Raw genomic sequence first — 18,706 nt, 5'->3', positions numbered from 1 at the left:
GCCTAAAAGCCGCTTTACATTAGGCAATTTTCGTGCAATGCAAGAGCAATGCAAGTTAGAGATACGTTACTGCGCATTTTCATACGCAATTCAGGTGCAAGAAAAATAAATAGAGAAAGTTCTATTTCACTTGCAAGTTTGGCGCAAGTTCTAGTAACTTTTCCAGTAATTTTGTCAATACCACAATTTATTTGGTTTCGCGTGTGTTATTTTTAATAACCTAAAAACTTTATTTATTCGTTAAGTAACAAATGTAACTTGTAATTTTGTTACAATGGCTAATAACAACAGGTATGTGTATTTATATCTATTTGATGGTGGAAAAGTTTCAATTTTTGAAAAATATGTTGTCAGTACTGCAACACTTTTCTGAACTTGCACAAAAGTTGCAACACAATTGCATAAATGTAAAACCGTAATAAGCAATGCAAGGCAATTTTAGATTGCATAGCACAAGCCTTGCATTGCACTAAAATTGCCTAATGTAAAGCGGCTTTAAACATTAGGGTTACATGATTCCTTATAAAGTACGTATTTGCGAGGAGCTTTGAAAAGAACTACTTACTTTAAAACGCAAAGATCGCGATACAGAGAGTATGTAGAAATGAATAAACAATAATAAAAATATACGTAAAAAATCGTCGTCAATGGATGGCGAATGGCGACAACTGTTTAGGAAAAACCATGTTTGCCAGTGCCTTAAGTAAAAATTTTGGACGTTAACAAAACATTCATGAGTAACCTCCTCTCCAGGCGCTTACACTAAATATTGCTGTGGTACGTGAAAAGGTTTCATAGTTAATTTGAAGCAAATTCATTTATGTCTTACATTCCGTTATTGCCAAAATTTAAGACTAAAACATTTTAAGCGCCAAATTCAAACTGTCTGCAGTTATTTAAGATCACCAAGTATAAGCTCTTTTTTGAGATCAAAAATGCGGTAACAATAAAACCGAACAGATAAGAAGCGAGAGGCTAAGGAACCTTAAAAATCCATACATGATGAAGGATATGAAGATACTTCACATTCAATCCAGATGAAGGTTCTGAAGTTTCTGAAAGAGTCGACAAATCCGATGGAGCCTTGAGATTCGATGTGTATACCAAATTCTACAGTCAATTATTCTCACATTGAACGAAAGTCCTTCACTACATTTTATTAAGACCGGTAATGCAATATTGAAAGGGGAACCAGCAACGCCTGGAAAAGTGGTCGATCCGTGGACCGTGGTTCTATCTGCACTACTATTTAACGCAAAAGGAAAACTTCTGGAAGACATACCGTTTCGTGGTTAAAAAAGCGAGATCTAGACCAGACCTTTGCTAAGTATGTGGTACGCCCTCCACACGTTCAATAGGGGTCACAATGAAAAGTGCAGGTGATACAGTGAAGTAGTGCAATTTTAGTTGAGGTTACGGTCACAGTCTCTAATTTCTGCGAGAACCAATTAACAATACAAAAATAAAGGCGGTAGATTGTGCGACAAATTGTAAGATGGCTAGTCCACGGTATAACGGTGCCAATCTTCATAAAAAGGAATCAGAGGGCCACGGCCACGTTACCTCCAGATTTTTGCGAGAAAATACTGGAAATTTAATGGAATTGGATCGGGGACCAACTTGATTACTGGAAATCGAGCTGGAAATATAATGTAGCGCTTTTTTAGAAGGAGTATTAAAGTGATAAATTGGTGATGTTAATCAATTTAATCCTTCATTAATCTTATTTATAACCGTAAGAGATACTTGAGGCATATTTAACTAAAAAAACTGATTTATAATAAAAACGTCACGTTAATTAATTATTAAGAAGTTAACGTCCAATCAAGATGTAAATATAGTAAAAAGGAGCTGGAATATATGGTTATGGTAATAAAATCGCGTAAATTAAAACTTAAACCGCGTTAAACAATACGTTGCCTTGGGCGCGGGTGTTAAATATAATATCGGGCCCTAGTCAAAGTGTTGATTTACAATGGGATTAAAAACCAGTATTACTTGTAGCGAGCTGGATAATAAAATAATTCGTGCTCGTTAATTGAAGAAAAAATCTAATTGTCAAAATGAAGCCATCACATTCCTACATGGTCGCTGTGTACCAAGTAGACCGTGAAGGCAAACGGAGCTTGAAAAATATGCACATGTCCACGCCGATATTATCCAATTTGAGTTGTAAATTATGCTGATTAGTTACATCCAGCATTGTATTCACCCATCACTTTCTGTTAATTAATTTTTCAATCCACACGTTTGCACCAAAGTGCACGACGGACAATGGAATGAAAAGCTCAGAAACGGTAAAGCGTATTATAAAGTAGGTATATAATTGAAACTTAATCCCGGATTATTCGTCGTATTGTATTTAGGCCAAGCGCTTTCGTTTCAGGTGAGCTTTAAACCAGTCTCTCATACCTGAATGCCGAGCTTTTGGAATTTATTGAACTCGAATTCTGCTCGCTCGCTAAACTTCAATGATGCAAGAATGCACCGGAGCTCTGTCAGATTGTAGCTAACTGAAACGTGTGATTTACGAATTCTTGCCTTCTGATTTATATATTGTTGTAATAACACGTTATTGTTCTTTATACCTACTCATATCATTTTTTTTGTTACAGGCGATGTGTGTGGCATGCATTCATGTTGCGGGCCAATTTTAGAAGGGCGATTAGTCATTAACAGTCGTCGACAATTGGATAAATTCCTGAAGGATTCACTTTATCGACTCTCTTCGGTGCTGGACACGAGAGCTAAACGCTTTGATGGTAAGAGATCTCGCGTGTTTGTTTTTCATTTTCTTAGGCAAACATACATTTTTCCAGTAACAAACATTCCGACCGTTGATAACGCAACGTACGTTTGCTTAGATATTTTAAGAAGTTCGTTTGCTTTTAAAGCGACATTTTGTAGTTGGCGACAGTCCTGAAATTTATTTTTTGAGATTCTGAACTGACAGATTTATTTGCGCCATGCTTCGTGATCTTGTTCAGGTTCTCGGGTTCTCCCATCCCTTTGACACAAATAAGTCATTATTCGGATTCACAGCTTTTTGAATCATTTAAATGAACGTCACATCTGTCCTAATTTATTACACTTACTATACATTATTATTAAATTTAAGAGTCGCTAATTTTAAAACGAATCTGCGTCGAATATCCTGATTTGTTCAGTCTCCAAGGTGGTAGGCAACACACAATGACTGAGTTACAATGCGAGTTGTTGAGTTTGTTCTTTTTTAGCGCATTTTTGCAAAAAATTTTTTTTGTAAAAAGTAGCTTTTAATCTCACTTTGGCTGGCTGGCTGGCTGGCTGGCTGGCTGGCTGGCTGGCTGGCTGGCAGCAAATGTGGGCGCGTAGAAGAACTCTTGTAGAAAGGCAACGGGGGTACGTGTATCTACAGGGCCGTGAAATTTGTCAACCTTAGGGACATGGCTACATGATGTGGGGTTGGCGACATCTGGGCGTCATCCTCGAGCGTAGTATACTAACGTGAAGGTTTTTCAGTTTTTTCCTATCTTCTACTACAGTTTTGGTCCGATTCTTTTGAAATTGGTGTCGTCGGAAAGATGTTGTAAACGCGCACAACTCCTGCGCGGAATTTTGTTTTTTGTCATAGGGGCGAAATTAACGACCTTTTGCGAGGCGCGCGCGCGCGTCTTCGAGAAGTAGTCAGGCGCCTTTTACCTTCCGTTGCGAACTCACGCGGTTTAACGTTTCGTGAATCTCGAATCGCTGTCTCTCTTTCTCGTGTCGCCAAATCTTCAAACGCGAATTGCGGGTAAACGGGACGTCGGAAAGGGGTACCGTCAAAGGGAATGTGGTAGCCCCCGACACGATCTTCCTGATGGTGGAGTCAAATCTTCAAACGCGAATTGCTGGTGAACGGGACGTCGGAAGGAGGTACCGTCAAAGGGAATGTGGTAGCCCCCGACACGATCTTCCTGATGGTGGAGTCAAATCTTCAAACGCGAATTGCGGGTGAACGGGACGTCGGAAGTGGGTACCGTAAAAGGGAATGTGGTAGCCCGCGACACGATCTCACTGATGGTGGAGTCAAATCTTCAATCGCGAATTGCGGGTGAACGGGACGTCGGAAGGGGGTACCGTCAAAGGAAATGTGGTAGCCCCCGACACGATCTTCCTGATGGTGGAGTCAAATCTTCAAACGCGAATTGCGGGTGAACCGAACGTCGGAAGTGGGTACCGTCAAAGGGAATGTGGTAGCCCCCGACACGATCTTCCTGATGGTGGAGTCAAATCTTTAAAAGCGAATTGCGGGTGCACGAGGAAAGTGGGAAGCGGTTAGTGAATGTAGTAGCCTTCGACAAGATCTGTTATTGATGGTTGAATCGAAAGTGGCTAATAGAATACTGATCTGCCACACAAAAATGCGCTGAAGTCCCTTCGATCTCAAACGAGGACTTTGATAATTTTATAATCAAAGGTTCGATTTATTATTTATTTCTTGCGTTCCTATTACAATTTGAAGTGAAGCGTGGTCATTCTCGTTCTTGAATTTGTATGACTAAGGATTTATGAAAAAATGAGAACGCGTGTTACCATACCAATCCACAAGACGAACGGCCGAAGGGGTCTCGGCCAGATTTTCCTTTGAGGAGTATCCTGTCCCGACACTTTCGGATTGTGCTAAAAAATACGTATATAATAACGCATTCACCTCAACTTTCTTCTACATTTTGTATACGAATCACTTGGCTCTCACAATTCAATTAAATTTTATAATCTACGTGGCCGTGAATCGGGCCATGAATGGATCAAATTGACTCCACATGACCACAAACATCCATTTAATCTAATTTAGCCAATAACAAGAATGTTAAACAAGTCTGAAATTATGAAAATTAGTGTTATACTTGTACGTTAATTTTAGGATCATGCCGTTCATTTGGATAATAAAGTTGTCTATCTGATAATTTTTTCTAGAATGGCAACATAGGTTATTTTTACTGTCACTCATCGGAAGTGATAGGAAAATACTATTTAGAACTTCCACTAATCAAACAATTCGAAAAATTGAATGGTGAAACGCCTTGTGCAATACAATTGGACCTTTTGTATCGCCTAGTTTTGAAAGATGATTGACGGTTTGAATCGGGAGCAAACTGGGTTTCAGGTTTCTCGAAATTTGGTAGTTGAAATTTTGTTGGAATAATTTATCAATTTTTGCATTATTGAAATGTCAATTGTACACTTAGGATTTTAACAGCTAGCAAAAGCACTAATTAATCATCTTTAAACTTTTTACCGGCAGCCATTTAAAACCAGAATCTAATTATCACCCGTATAAATAAGAGTGGTTAATACACTTGTTTTGTTATCGTAACTAACCACTCCAAATATAAACGCAATGAAATGCGCTGTACTTTTGACCCCAATGCTTTCGAGGTCAAATTTATTTAAACTCGATCAAATGATGCAATCAAAATGAAAATGTTCGCTCACGTATTATGATTGCAACACACTCGCACTATGTTCAAGGTTGAAAATAAATCGGCCAACCTGTCAATTCCTCTACACATCGAAGTTCCCCTTTTGTATAAGTAATCCACTTTATACATATTAATTTTGCTCATAATGGTAACTGGCAATGGATTGGAATTCGCACACGACAATAATTTCGCCGAATTGGTGCCACCGTTTTGTCTTGTAATTCAACTTTCGCGAGAAAAAATCACGTACGATTATATGAGTTCGTTGTATCGAACCTCGAGAAGGAAAAGGGAATTGGCTACGGCTAGGCAGGGAAAAGGGTCTTCCTGCGAAACACCCACAAAGGTTTTTTTTTAATTTATTATCCCTCTCTGGTTCTGGGCCCTCAACAGGCTTGCGCCCAATTACAGAGAGATCCGCAAAATGCTTTTTAGAGGTGCCCCTGCAAAAGGTCTTACGTTGTTCTATACTACTCCGGTATTTACCTTACGAATTAGGAAAACTGCAGGAAAACTTAATTCGGAGTAATCGGCAGAATGCTCGAAACTGGTCTAAGCTCACACACCTTTTGGGGCCAGGCGTTGCACAAGTGACACCACTATAAACTAAAAATAAAATAAGAATACAAGCTCAGGCACTGGCGGGGGTAAAAAAACTATTGTCTTAGCAATGACCAATGAACAATACATATACACACATGATAATTGCATAAAACAGTAAATAAATTGGGAATTCTGGGCAAGGTTACACCTAACTACATCCGAATTTTAAGCACAGCTGATTACTTATACAGACTTACAGACAGAAAGATAAACTTACTGAATTACTTTGCGATAACATTAACGACAAAGGCAATAAAAAGATAGTAAAGGTTGATGACACATTAGCAACTTATCTATTGCATCTAATCAATTGCAGAGCAATTTGTCACGATGGTAGCAAAAATGTACCGCAACGGAAAAGTCACGGCAAAAGGAATTGCAGATTATCTGCACTTTGGCAGCTGCACCGATATTTCACACATTGCATTGCATCTTAAATACCATGTGTTAGACAAGTTTCATCTGAGCAGAATATATCAATCATAAGTTGGTGAACTCGTTTTACCATTAGACTAAAATTTAATTACGTACCTACTCCATTAATAAATCGGTTTCGGATTGCGATATAAATAAAAGAAAGATAATTAAATTAAAACATATGGCATTAGCGAAAAAGAAATCCTATGAAGATAACTTTACCTCGAAAAGATATCACCAGCCGTATTCAAGTAAATACGTTTAGAAATACAATTTCGGCAATTTTTACTGGGTGGCTTTAGATTTTATACCTCACATTTCAACATCTTTCGAAAAATAAGTACCTGCCATTCAACGACAAAAGCAACCGTGATAATTCCCCATTCCCATTTGTACCGACTACACTCCTAACACAGCGGATTCAGTTAGTTACTCAAACTAAGGGTACATTCAACGAAAGAACGGACCGTTACCTCGTCTTAAAACTTTCAGTTGAAATTAATTAATGTTACGCGCTTAACTTACATAGAACCCTGATTCGCTTTGAAGGTTCAGCGAAGAATCAAATATTACGCGATCTTAAATGCCGCTCTCGACTTACACAGGTTCGTCTAGAAAATTCAGCGAAGAATCTTTCTCTCCCACCCAATTTTAATGTAGTCGCATAGTCAAGAAACCGAAACGGGCCCAACGAAAACCAAGCTTCGGTCACGTTTTTTATACATGTATTTGCTTGCACACTCAGTGGCGGATTTACATATAGGCACACTAGGCACGTGCCTAGGGGCGGCAGCTTTAGGGGGCGGCATTTTTTTGCGCTATATTTATTTTAGATAATGTTTTTAGTTTTAAAATAAGTCCCCTAACAACTTACAAACGAAAAAAATTTTTAATTAAAATTATGAAAGAAATTGGCATTGGTAGAGAGTTTAAACAAACTTAACTGTAAGAACGATAATCGACAATGCGAGTTTTGACGTGTGTGAAAACGTAATGTTAGGTACTGTATTTCTATTCATATTAGTTTTAAAAATTTCAAGGTATAATGTGATTTTTATTAGCATCTTAAAGTTTATTGAAATTTAAAGATTATTTTTGGAGGGGCGCATATCTTTCGGTGTGCCTAGGGGCGCAAAAAATTTAAATCCGCCACTGTGCACACTTGCTTCTTATCTGAAAGCGCTTCATTCTATCGCATTTTAGTTCCGTTCTATTTCACTACGAAGCGGTACAAGCAAAAAACTTCCTATACTGGCAAATTACTTTCTGTCGTCGCTGTAGCTGCCAAAGTACTCGTCCTATCGAAACAGTCTTGTAATTTAAAAAAAACAAAGGAAATAGGCCCTTCTCCTCGGGCTCGAGAGCTCCGCTCTTTTCAATTGAAGTTTTGAAGTTAATGTGACGAAGGTCACAACATTAATAAGGACATTATTATGTTATCAAAAATCTCTAAACCTTCCCCATATAGTAACTATATGGGGAAGGTTTAGAGATTTTTGATAACATAATATATTTCAACCCCCATTTCGAGGAACGATGGATCCAACTCAAAAAAAAATTAATAAGGACAATTGTTTCATTTGAAAGACCTTTATTTGGAGAGAAGTATACAACAGTATACAGTCCTGTCGCTTTAGTTCCGTCATACTATGTGTTGCACGAGGAAAAATTAATGAAACAAACATTTTGAGATTTGAAGATAGCTACGAAGCAAAACACTTTGCACTCTCGGTTTATTGGAAAACATCCTTCCTTGATGTCTTCTTTGCAACCCAAATAATTTGAATACATCTTTATTAGTCCCTATACCTATACTATATTTCAAATATACAATTACTTCAAATCCCGTATATGGTTTTAATGCCAAAATCATCAGCTTGCCTTTTATGAGTACCCTCTTCCGACACTTCGTTGTCAAGGTATTGTATTTGCTTCGACTTCACCAATAGATATGTGTCGTCTAGTCGATTCATTTTGCTTTTGAGAGTACTTTCCTCCGACAATCCGTTTTGGAGATATCTTCCAGACGTCCGAATCGCCCTTTATGAGTATCCTCTTCCGACATTCCATTTTGGAGATATAAGGGAATATATCCATCAAGATAAGGGGTCGAGAAGGAGAACTATGGTTGGTAGAAATTAATAGCTTTCGTGGAGACCTTTGATTAGAGTACCATGAAGGATAGAACTAGTTCCACCCCCCACCCCCCTTCAAAAAAAGTGCGGTAGTTGGTATAAAACGGTTCCTTTCGTTGGTACCTTCAATTATAGTACCATGAAAGATATATTTAATTTCCAACCCCCCACTCCCTCCACCGGCACCGTCATTCACTGATCACGAAAAAGAGGCGCGCGGGAAAGTTATAGTTGTACAAACCAATTTAGTTCGGTGAGACCTTTCATTAGAATACCATTAAGGGCAGAACGTGTGTTTAATCCCCCTCCCCCCCATTTTTAAGTGTTACTTAGGATCATTAAATACATGGCTATGCAAAATCTGAGACCAATTGGCTGTGGTATGTAAAATTTACACACGTTTACTTTCAAAAAGAGCATCTTGAGGGGGGGGGGGGGGGGGCTTAAGACAGCGAAATTTGATGGTTGTCTGGCAGACCTTCAAGATATAGGCTACCAATTGCAAAACAATCCAGGACTTTAGGACCATTCCCCTAGAAGAACGGACAAAAGCAAATGACCAAATCACATTTTTTTCGTTCAAATTTCAGCACTGGAAAGTTATAAAAAGTTCGTTACTGTCTCATTTAATAGATGTCCCTACTTGATATTCATTTGCCATTTGTGGAGAAACCGCAAAACCAGACAACTTTATTAATTTTTAGCGCATTTTTTAAGAATGAAAAAAAATGTGTTATTGTTTGCGTTTTGTCCATCCGAACCCACTTCTGCCGTTTCGAACTACTACAACGACGGGGCCGGGGGGGGGGGGGTTAAAAATTAATTTAATTTTATCTCTCATTGAATTCTAATTAAAGGTCTCAACGAAAGAAACCGTTTTCTACAAACTACTGCTCTTCTTTCTGTCCTCTGATCAAAGTACGGGTAGACAGAAGGGGGGGGCAGTGGAACTAGTTTTATCCTTCATGGTACTCTTAATGAAAGGTCTCAACGAAAGGAATTAATTTCTACCAACCATAACCCTCCTCCTCGACCTATTATCGTGATCGGGTATATTCTCTTATACCTTAAGAACGGATTGTCGGAAGAGGGTACTCACAAAGGGCGATTGAGACGTCTGCGAGAAATATATCCATTGGTGATGTCAAAACAAAAGCTATTTCGGTTTAAAAAATGCGCTTTATCTGCACAATGTGCACGATTTTTACTTGTTTAATCTTGTGCTGATTATTATTTTCATCATGTGTTCGTTTATTACAAAAAAAGTGAATTATCTACATGTTGTTTATATAATTCGTTCTTTCATGTTAAAATAAGAGAGCGGCATTAAATAAATAAATAAAATGTATAAAAGAACCGCGCCAATATACAGTAGGTACCTATACATACTCTTGATAATTTAGCGAAAGGTATACGTAAGTACCTGGTTTTATCCAAAGCAGTTTTTGTCACCAATCCATTAAAGTTTTTGCGCATATTGAATTTCAAACTGCAACTCGCATACTTTTTGCAACGACATTTTGTTTATTTCAAGTTCTTTTAGACAGAAAAAGTATGAGAAAATAATGTAGAAGTCATTGCACTAATATTTCAAACGTTCGGTATATGTATTTTTGCCTTATTACTCATGCGAATCTGTTTTTGTCGCGACATGTGGGGTTGCTAATAAATTCACACGTCTTTTATTTACGTACCACACGAGTTTTGTACAATAAAACAATAAATATTTAGGTAGTTTACATGTTCCGTCATCTTTTTGTTCACTAAAAATAAAATCATCAAAATATCCTGTTGAAGACGTGCCTAAAATGCCAAGAATCAATCAAACATATTTATATTCTGTCGGATGGCGCACTTCATCAAACTGTATAATGTAATACTTATTGTTGCTGGTTACTTTAGTTAATGCATCTGCTGTAAATTAAACAAAACTTCCAGGAACACATTTAAAATGATTTTGTTGTCATTCTTCAATTTATGTGAGTTATTTACGTCAGACATATCCATATTATAAACAATTAAAAAATATTGTGCATAGTACAATGATCTTTTTACAGTTAATGAACTGAGTGATCTTTTAACTTGGTGCTTAATTAAAAATAATGTAGCTCATTGATTCGATGTATATCTATATCGGAAGGTTCATATGCATATGAATTTTAAACAATTTATGTCTTCCTTTACGTACAGCAATGGCGCATTGGTAATTGTTCATACCTGTTACATTCTAATGAGACGAGTAACGAGTATATTGAATTCAAAATGAGGAATTTATAATTGTTTTTTTGTCGGAAATGTGTTGTAAACCAACTGCTGTCAAACATAAACATTGGTAGGTACCTACTTAAGTATTCCTTCTACAGTATCTATCTTACCATCATCCCAAAGTCAAATCATGCATGCGCACTAGACCTTGCTCCAGTTTATGATATTGGTTCCGCACATTTTTAAAGTCAACTACTTAAATTCGCACAGAATTCGAGAAAAAAACATACTTCGGGCTTGTCAACGAGGTTTTCTTGCCCAAATGACAGAAACGATCTGTTGAGAAATTCCAGTGGTGCAGATAGAAGATTCCGACAGGCTCCTCTCGCTTCTTGCGATGGAGTGATGATCGCCAATGGGGATATCGAATTTTTGATAATGCTTTCTTTCAAGAAATTTGAGATACTACGTATGTGAGATTTTCCAGAATGTTTCCCTCAAACACATCAAAACCGTATTCTTTCTTTTCTGGTTGATTTGGAATTTTTGGTAAATTTTCGAGGCAAAGCTATATATATACTTGGCTTTCTTTAATCGGCTGTGTTGCCAACTTTTATTATAGTGGTGCTACAGTAACACTCTATTCGAAGTAGCTCTTTTCTGGTTAAGACAAGCCGTTTTTGAGATACGTACCTACACTTGCTTTTTTAAAATCGGTTGTGTTGTAGTGGTTTTGTTTTCAATACCGCTTCGTTTTGGGGTTCTACAGGTCAAAATCTATTACATTATAAATAATTGCTCCCCGTTCACTCTGAAATAAGTCGTTTTTGGTAGATTTTTGGAGCAAGATTTTTTAACCGCTTGTATTGACTTTTAAGTTTTATTGTAGTGGGCTGCTTCGTTTTGGGATTGTACGGCTCAAAATCTAATAGAAATAGTTGTGTCCCGTAGACTCTGAAATAAGTCGTTTTTGCTAGATTTTTGGAGCAATATTTTTTTAACCAATTTTATTGCCTTAAGTTTTATTGTAGAGGTCTAATCGTCAATTGTAACGGTTAGTTCGGCTAAACGTATTAAATAAAAGTAAACCTCTACGGCACTGGTACAATTTTTCCTATCACATTTAATATTACCCACGGCTAGCTCAGTAATAAAATTTATGCACCCGGTACCTTGCGGTAGTTTGGCCTTTTATCTTCTTTTTAAATCTGAAAATCAAAAATTGGCGCTCTAGTCACCAGAAATAAACACGAATTCCAAAATAAATAACAAACTGAAGTCGATCCAATTCTATGAGAATGAAGGAGACTTCACATTTTTCTGATTTAAAATATTGATTTGTTTCATATAAATACAAAAAACTCGTGGCCACGTATCAGTTCTAAGTTTCCGCTTCTCATATTTTGAATGCATAATATACCTACACGCTTGGCAATTTTTTACACCAACTATTTATACACGCTATAAACAACATTTGAATTAATGTCAAGGAATATTCATTCCCACTAATTAAAAAATACCAAATTCCTTTGTATAGATCCAGTTATAATAAATAAGTGCACTAGAAATCTGTTTCATGCAATAAATTTCCACAGATCGGTTTCTTTAAGAATGTTACGATCGCATCGGCTGAAAATTCTCAAAGGTAACCGACTAATACTTTACGCAATTCAAATAAAATTTAAATAATTTACAGATATCGAGCTCTCTCTCTTTTGAAAAAGAAAGCGTCCTCCAAGAAAAATTGAGAACTGGATCGCTTTGGGAGATACCCTTTTGCGACTTGCTCTCGTACAAGATTTCCTCTCGTTGTATGGAAATTTTCAGATTAATGAAGCTTGTATTTATCTCGACCGCGTTCAAAACTAGCGTCAAATTCTCGAAGATATAATTCGAGTTGTTGTTCGTGAGCAAAATGCCACTTTAAATGCGATTTAAACGTCTCACAGTGCGTTGTGTTCGAAATGAGAGGACCGAACGTACGGACAATGCGCCTCTACAGTGTAACTTTATATGGTCGCAATTTAAGAATATTTATTTATTTTATTTTGCCTTTATTCTTGAGTGGGCGGGGTTTCATCCAATGCTGCTCTACCAACCCAACCCACTATACATTTACAAATATCCATGCCCGAACCCGGATTCGAACCAGGGACACTTAGCACCACAGTCCAGCTTTAACTGAACTGCGCCACACGGGCCGGCCAATAATATCACTTTACTTGCAAGGGGGAAGTTAATATTAATCGTATTGTTAACAGTGGAGTGTGCATGCGCGCATCACTAAAGCGCATCGTCTTTATCGGAATGTTGTTTATACTAAAACTGCATTAGGTATCTTATTTCTGAATATTCAATTAAGACAATTTTATTCACGGGAATAAAACGCACGCAGAATGTTGTTTTTTTTTGTACTTTATATATGTATGGATTCAGTTGTAATGTAGCTAATAAAAGACATTATTATTATTATTATTAAAATATGGCCTTATTCCAATTCAGACCCACGAACTTTTTATGTTTCTTCCACGCATACTTTGCCCGGGAGATTTTTCACCTTTGAATTCTCGTTGCTGGCGTCTATTGGTCCCTTGCACTTGGTAACGAGTAACGGTCACTAATCTTGCAATATAAATTTGTATTTCATTCCCCTAACCCCGTCTCCAGACGATTCTACGCAACTGCGTTAACTTTTATTGTATTGGTTTGGTTCTATTAGAATGAATTGTTTTCCGTTCGGTCTCAAGCAAGTTGTTTTGGGGTGATTTTCAAGACCTGACTATACCTACGCTCTTTGGCTTTGTGAAAGTCTACTGTATTCTGGGACTTTTTTGTGGTGTAAACAACTCTTCCAATCAATTTGGAATTGCTATCAGAGTAAGGGCTTGATTATGGAAAGTTTTCTGAATCTTCGTCTTTCTATGGAGAACTGGCCGTTGCTAAGTTTTCAAAAAAGTTTTACATTTTTACAGCTACGGCAGCTAAAACATTGCCCTACTCACGTTCATCTACTCATTTGCTGCCTGCCAGCCAGCCAGCCAACCAACCAACCAGCCGGCCAAAGTGAGATTAAAATTTATGAATAAATTTGTAAAAACTTGCTAAAAACAGATGCCGACCATTCTAACCTTTAACACTGGTCAACAAAAATAGGTATTTTTTTTGCGCATGGGATTTACTTAATATATTCTGACTATAATAAGCAAAAATAAATAAAAAGTGCGATTAGACATCGAAAATATTTGCTTCTACAAAAGTTATAGCGATTTGATTGAAAGCATTCAGGGGCGAAAATTAAAGCTGGAGTCTTTGTTTTCCCTCAAATAAATCCTGGAACAGTTTTAAGGCAATAGTCCATGGTCTCCCGTTCAGTGGTTCCTGGGAAACCATAGAGCTGAAAGATATGACGAGCTGACAGGATTTGGTTTTGCATCATCGGGTATAGAATGTCTCTAAAGATGCACAGGTTACATTCTCATTTAGATTCATTTAAGGATAATGTGGGAGCTTTTTGGTAATAACAAGGACAACACTTTCATCAAGAGTCAAGACAATGGAATTTAAGCACGTTACCAAGGCCAGTAAGCTAGAAGCATGATGGAAGATCATATTTAGGGGGTTGATGAGAAAAACTTCAGTTGAACATGACAAAAACAGCAAAACTGTTCCATTTTAAACATTTAGACTCTAAGACAAACAAATTATAAATGTAGGAACATTACCTTTTAATAAATCATGCCTGTGTAAGTAAGATTTTTAGGTATTTTTATTTTTTTGGTTTTTTGCGAAAGACGCTTATAATAAAAACTGTTAAAAATATAAAGGGGGGGCTAGATACAGAATTGGGGGGGGGGCTGCATCCCTCCCTAAAAAGGCCTAGCTACGCCACTGGATGTTTGCAATTTTAATTTCTGACAAATTTATAAAAATTCCAATAAATTAGCTTTAAATCCAAAAACAAAGAACACCATGCAAGGGTTAATATTAAACGCAGTATTAAAGATACAGATCACCAAAATATCACTTACCGAAGGATGAAGCAAATCCAAAGTAGATTCTCGGCGGTGTAAGCGCTTATACAGACGGTCCAGATCTACAACAAAAGTTATCCACGCACAAAGGACATTAACGTGGAATTAATTACGTTAAAAGGTATGAGCTTAAATAGGGCCAAGTGAAGCTTGATGTATGTACAGGGTGGCCAAATAAGAATGCGAGGTACTGTATCTGGGAACCTGTCCATCGTAGAGGCTTGCAGTAAAAAAATTTATTACTAAAACGGCCACGAGAAAACCTGGAAAATATTTTTAAGTTTTGGAAATGGCCGCTAGGGGGCATAACTGCAATCTGGAATCTAAAACAGTGATTTTTCTGTGAATTCCGCTATATTAACCTAACAAAAAAATGTCCGGTCTTTGAAGTTGACGATAATCTGAACCTTTTTTGTTTGACAATTTTTCCTGTATCTCGAAAAATTAAGTGGTGGGGGGTATTCAAAGGTTTCCGTAAAGAACACCCTGTATCTTCGAACCGGCTGAGCCGATTTAAACAAACTCGGGTTAGTTCAAAAGAGCTATTCTTTAGCTACAAATATTATACTATTTAAAGTTTTGTTAATTTCACAAATCACCGCTTGAGGGCTTTTTTCGACATTCCGACAGAAATGTTTAATTTTCTCAAAAAAATTAAATGCATTGGTTCGATTTTTTTTTCATGAAAAAGTAGCTAAATTATGCCTAAACAAACTCGCGAAAACAGCATCTCGATATCTTGAGATATATATATATTTTTATATCGTGATGGCCAGCATTTTGGGCATTTACGGCGGCATTAAAAGCTTTATTTTTTAAATCGATCCACCTTAGGGCCACAAATTATATAATAAAAATAATTCCGGAAAAATTAAATTCTGAGGGTATAACATTTTCTTTGGCCTAAATTTTAAGTTAGGAACAAGATATCGAGTGCGGTTTTCGCGAGTTTGTTTACGCATCATTTAGCTACTTTTTTATGAAAAAAAAGTCGAACCAGTGCATTTAATTTTTTTTAGAAAATTAATCATTTCTGTCAGAATGTCGAAAAAAGCCCTCAAGCGGCGATATGCTTATTGTAGCCGAAGAATAACTCTTTTCAATTAACCTGAGTTTGTTAATATCGACTCAGTCGTTTCGAAGATACATGGTGTTCTTTACGAAAACCTTTGAATACCCCCCACCACTTCATTTTTAGAGATACAGGAAAAATTGTCAAAACAAAAAAGGTTCAGATTATCGTCAACTTCTTAGATCGGACATTTTTTTGTTAGGTTAATACAGCGGAATTCACAGAAAACTCACTTTTTTGGATTTCAGATTGCAGTTACGCCCCCTAGCGGCCATTGCAGAAACTTAAAAATATTTTCCAGGTTTTTCTCGTCGCCGTTTTAGTAATAAATTTTTTTACCGCAAGCCTCTACGATGGACAGGTTCCCAGATACAGTACCTCGCATTCTTATTTGGCCACCCTGTACAAAAACATACCACTATGAACATGTAGTTGTCTCCATTTAAGGCGTAGGCAGACGATATGGGTTTAACGATTGCTCAACGAAGTCGTCCACGTAGGATTGGTTCGACACTAGGTACGCTGGTTGTAGTTTACCCACAAATACAATAATCGAATGTCGTAGTTATCTCTAATAGACTTGCAGGATAGTGATTCTTCCCCAAACTTAATCGTTACTTGACCAATCAATGTATCCAAATACAGGCAAAACAAAAGAGAGTAGCAAACGACTCAGAATAAACAAACAGCTTAAACAGAATCGTAACTCAATAAAAGAAGTTAAAGGATTAACAGGCTTACCCTGAGCCGAGATATAATTCGGGCGTTCCAAAGATACGTGCTTCTTTAATCCGGAACAATCCGCATCATACAATATTGTAAGAAAGACCTTCCAAATGGCAAAATACGGCTTCTCCAATATTAGTTTAATAAGGATGGCTCAAATAATCCGACCAAATTGTCGATTAATACACTACATGAAAACCACCTTTCAAGCAACGTGCTACGATACAAGTAGGTAGAAACGTATTATATCGATGAGTACGAACTACGAAGAACCTTTTTTCCTATCTCCCTCTAGTGAGAAACTTATTAAAATGCAAAATAAATTTAGAAGAAATTGCTAAATAATATTGAAATTTTATACCAATCAATAGATGGCGTACGAATTAAGTAAAATTGAATTTCCCAACTGTTACAACACGCCCGCACGCACAAAATGTATTCAACATCAATCAATCCAATCAGCTGAAACAAATATAGGCATCCAGGCCCAGATAAAACACACCACGCAACAAGCGATCGATTAAACAAATTAAATTGAAATTAAGGTTCTAATTACCTTAAATACAAACCCCAAGCTGAATGATGCTTCGGAATTACGGCACTTGTTGCATGCGTACCAAACTTTGTTACATTTCACAAGCATTACATCTTCAAGAATCTTTTGTTATTACCATAGCTTCCTATGCCATTTCCAAACAGAACTAAGAGAAATATGGAAATCAAGCGTAACATGTTTGTAACACTTCACTTAACTACCTACTATACATATAGTGTTTTACTAAGTAACTACCTCACTTTTTTCTTTTTGTTTCAGAATTCTTCAGGAATCTTATGAACAATTCAAAACGGGAGTTTCACGAAATGTTCAAGAAAACTTACGGTGTGATCTACTTACAGCATTCTTTTGTATTTACGGATTTTTTCGAAGAATTAGAGAGATATTATAATAGCGGTCGCGTACGACTAGCGGAAGCCTTAGATACCTTCTTTGGAATCCTGTATCAACGCATGTTCACCGTAATTAATGCACAATATCAGTTCGACGACAGATATTTAGAATGTGTAGCCGAACATATGACCGATTTGAAACCGTTTGGCGACATCCCGCACAAACTCGGAATACAATTGAGACGATCGTTCGTAGCTACGCGAGCGTTTTACAAAGCCTTAGCAGCCGGTGCCGATGTCGTTCGAAACATGGGCTCCTTAACGCCGACGGAGAGGTGCGGGAATGAATTGGCTCGAATGCAACATTGTGATAAATGTCTTGGGATAAAGGGTACAAAAAGTTGTTCGCCGTATTGCCTATCGATTTTGAAAAGTTGTTTAGAAAACCATATACTTTTAGATAACCAGTGGAATAACTTTGTGGGTAAGTTGCTCATCAGAAATATTGTCGGCTTAGTATATTAATCTTGTCGGTTTCCAGATGCATTAGATAAGGTAGCGGACCGTATTACAGGTGCTTTTAATATAGAAATGGTCGTAGAGCCTATTAATATAAAAATTTCTGAAGCTGTGATGATTTTTCAAGAGAATGGGGTAGAGGTCTCGCAAAAAATATTTACAGGGTGCGGCAACCCCGCTTTGCAGAGGCGACGTCGTCAAGCTAGTACTCCCAGTGACGTCGAAGAACCTCGCGTTGAAGCGCGAAGGGTGAAAACTGATGAAGATGAAATAACATTTGAAACGCTCACTTTTAATGAGGAGAGCAACAATAAAAGTAAAAACAAGAAAAATAAGCACAAGAAAGTTGATAGTGGCGCTACTCTCGAGAAGCTTATTAGAGATATCAAACAGGTAAGTAATATTTGCTAGGTATCTACTTGTGTACAGTTAGCAACCTAGCAAATCAGCAGCAGATTTGCATATTTTGTATGAAGTTCTGAAGCTTAAAATATGCAAAATATGCAAAAACCTAATAATCCCCTGGCAATGATCATAAAGGATCCAATACTATCCCTACGGCAGCAATTTTGCCTTGATTCTCAGTTTCTGATAATAATCGATTTTTATTGAAAGAAAAGATTTAGGCAAAAATCAAACACAGATGTTTAATATGGACAATCC

At 37.2% G+C, this 18,706-nt stretch overlaps 1 protein-coding gene across 1 annotated transcript; it reads left to right on the top strand.

The window, feature by feature from the left end:
* Positions 1–2,615: 2,615 nt before the first annotated feature.
* On the top strand, positions 2,616–18,548 carry LOC116170914 (glypican-6-like; the record flags this gene model as incomplete). Its single annotated transcript, XM_031487467.1, is given in 3 exon segments — positions 2,616–2,762; positions 17,451–18,008; positions 18,066–18,548. Coding segments are annotated over 3 exon segments (1,094 nt in total), but the record flags the coding sequence as incomplete, so codon positions are not given.
* Positions 18,549–18,706: the final 158 nt, after the last annotated feature.

This window comes from Photinus pyralis, unplaced genomic scaffold (assembly GCF_008802855.1).
Source record: "Photinus pyralis isolate 1611_PpyrPB1 unplaced genomic scaffold, Ppyr1.3 Ppyr1.4_LG5, whole genome shotgun sequence".
In the NCBI taxonomy this organism is placed as follows: Eukaryota; Metazoa; Arthropoda; class Insecta; order Coleoptera; family Lampyridae; genus Photinus; species Photinus pyralis.
The sequence above is the reverse complement of the archived record's forward strand: the minus strand, read 5'-3'. Positions and strand labels throughout refer to the sequence as shown.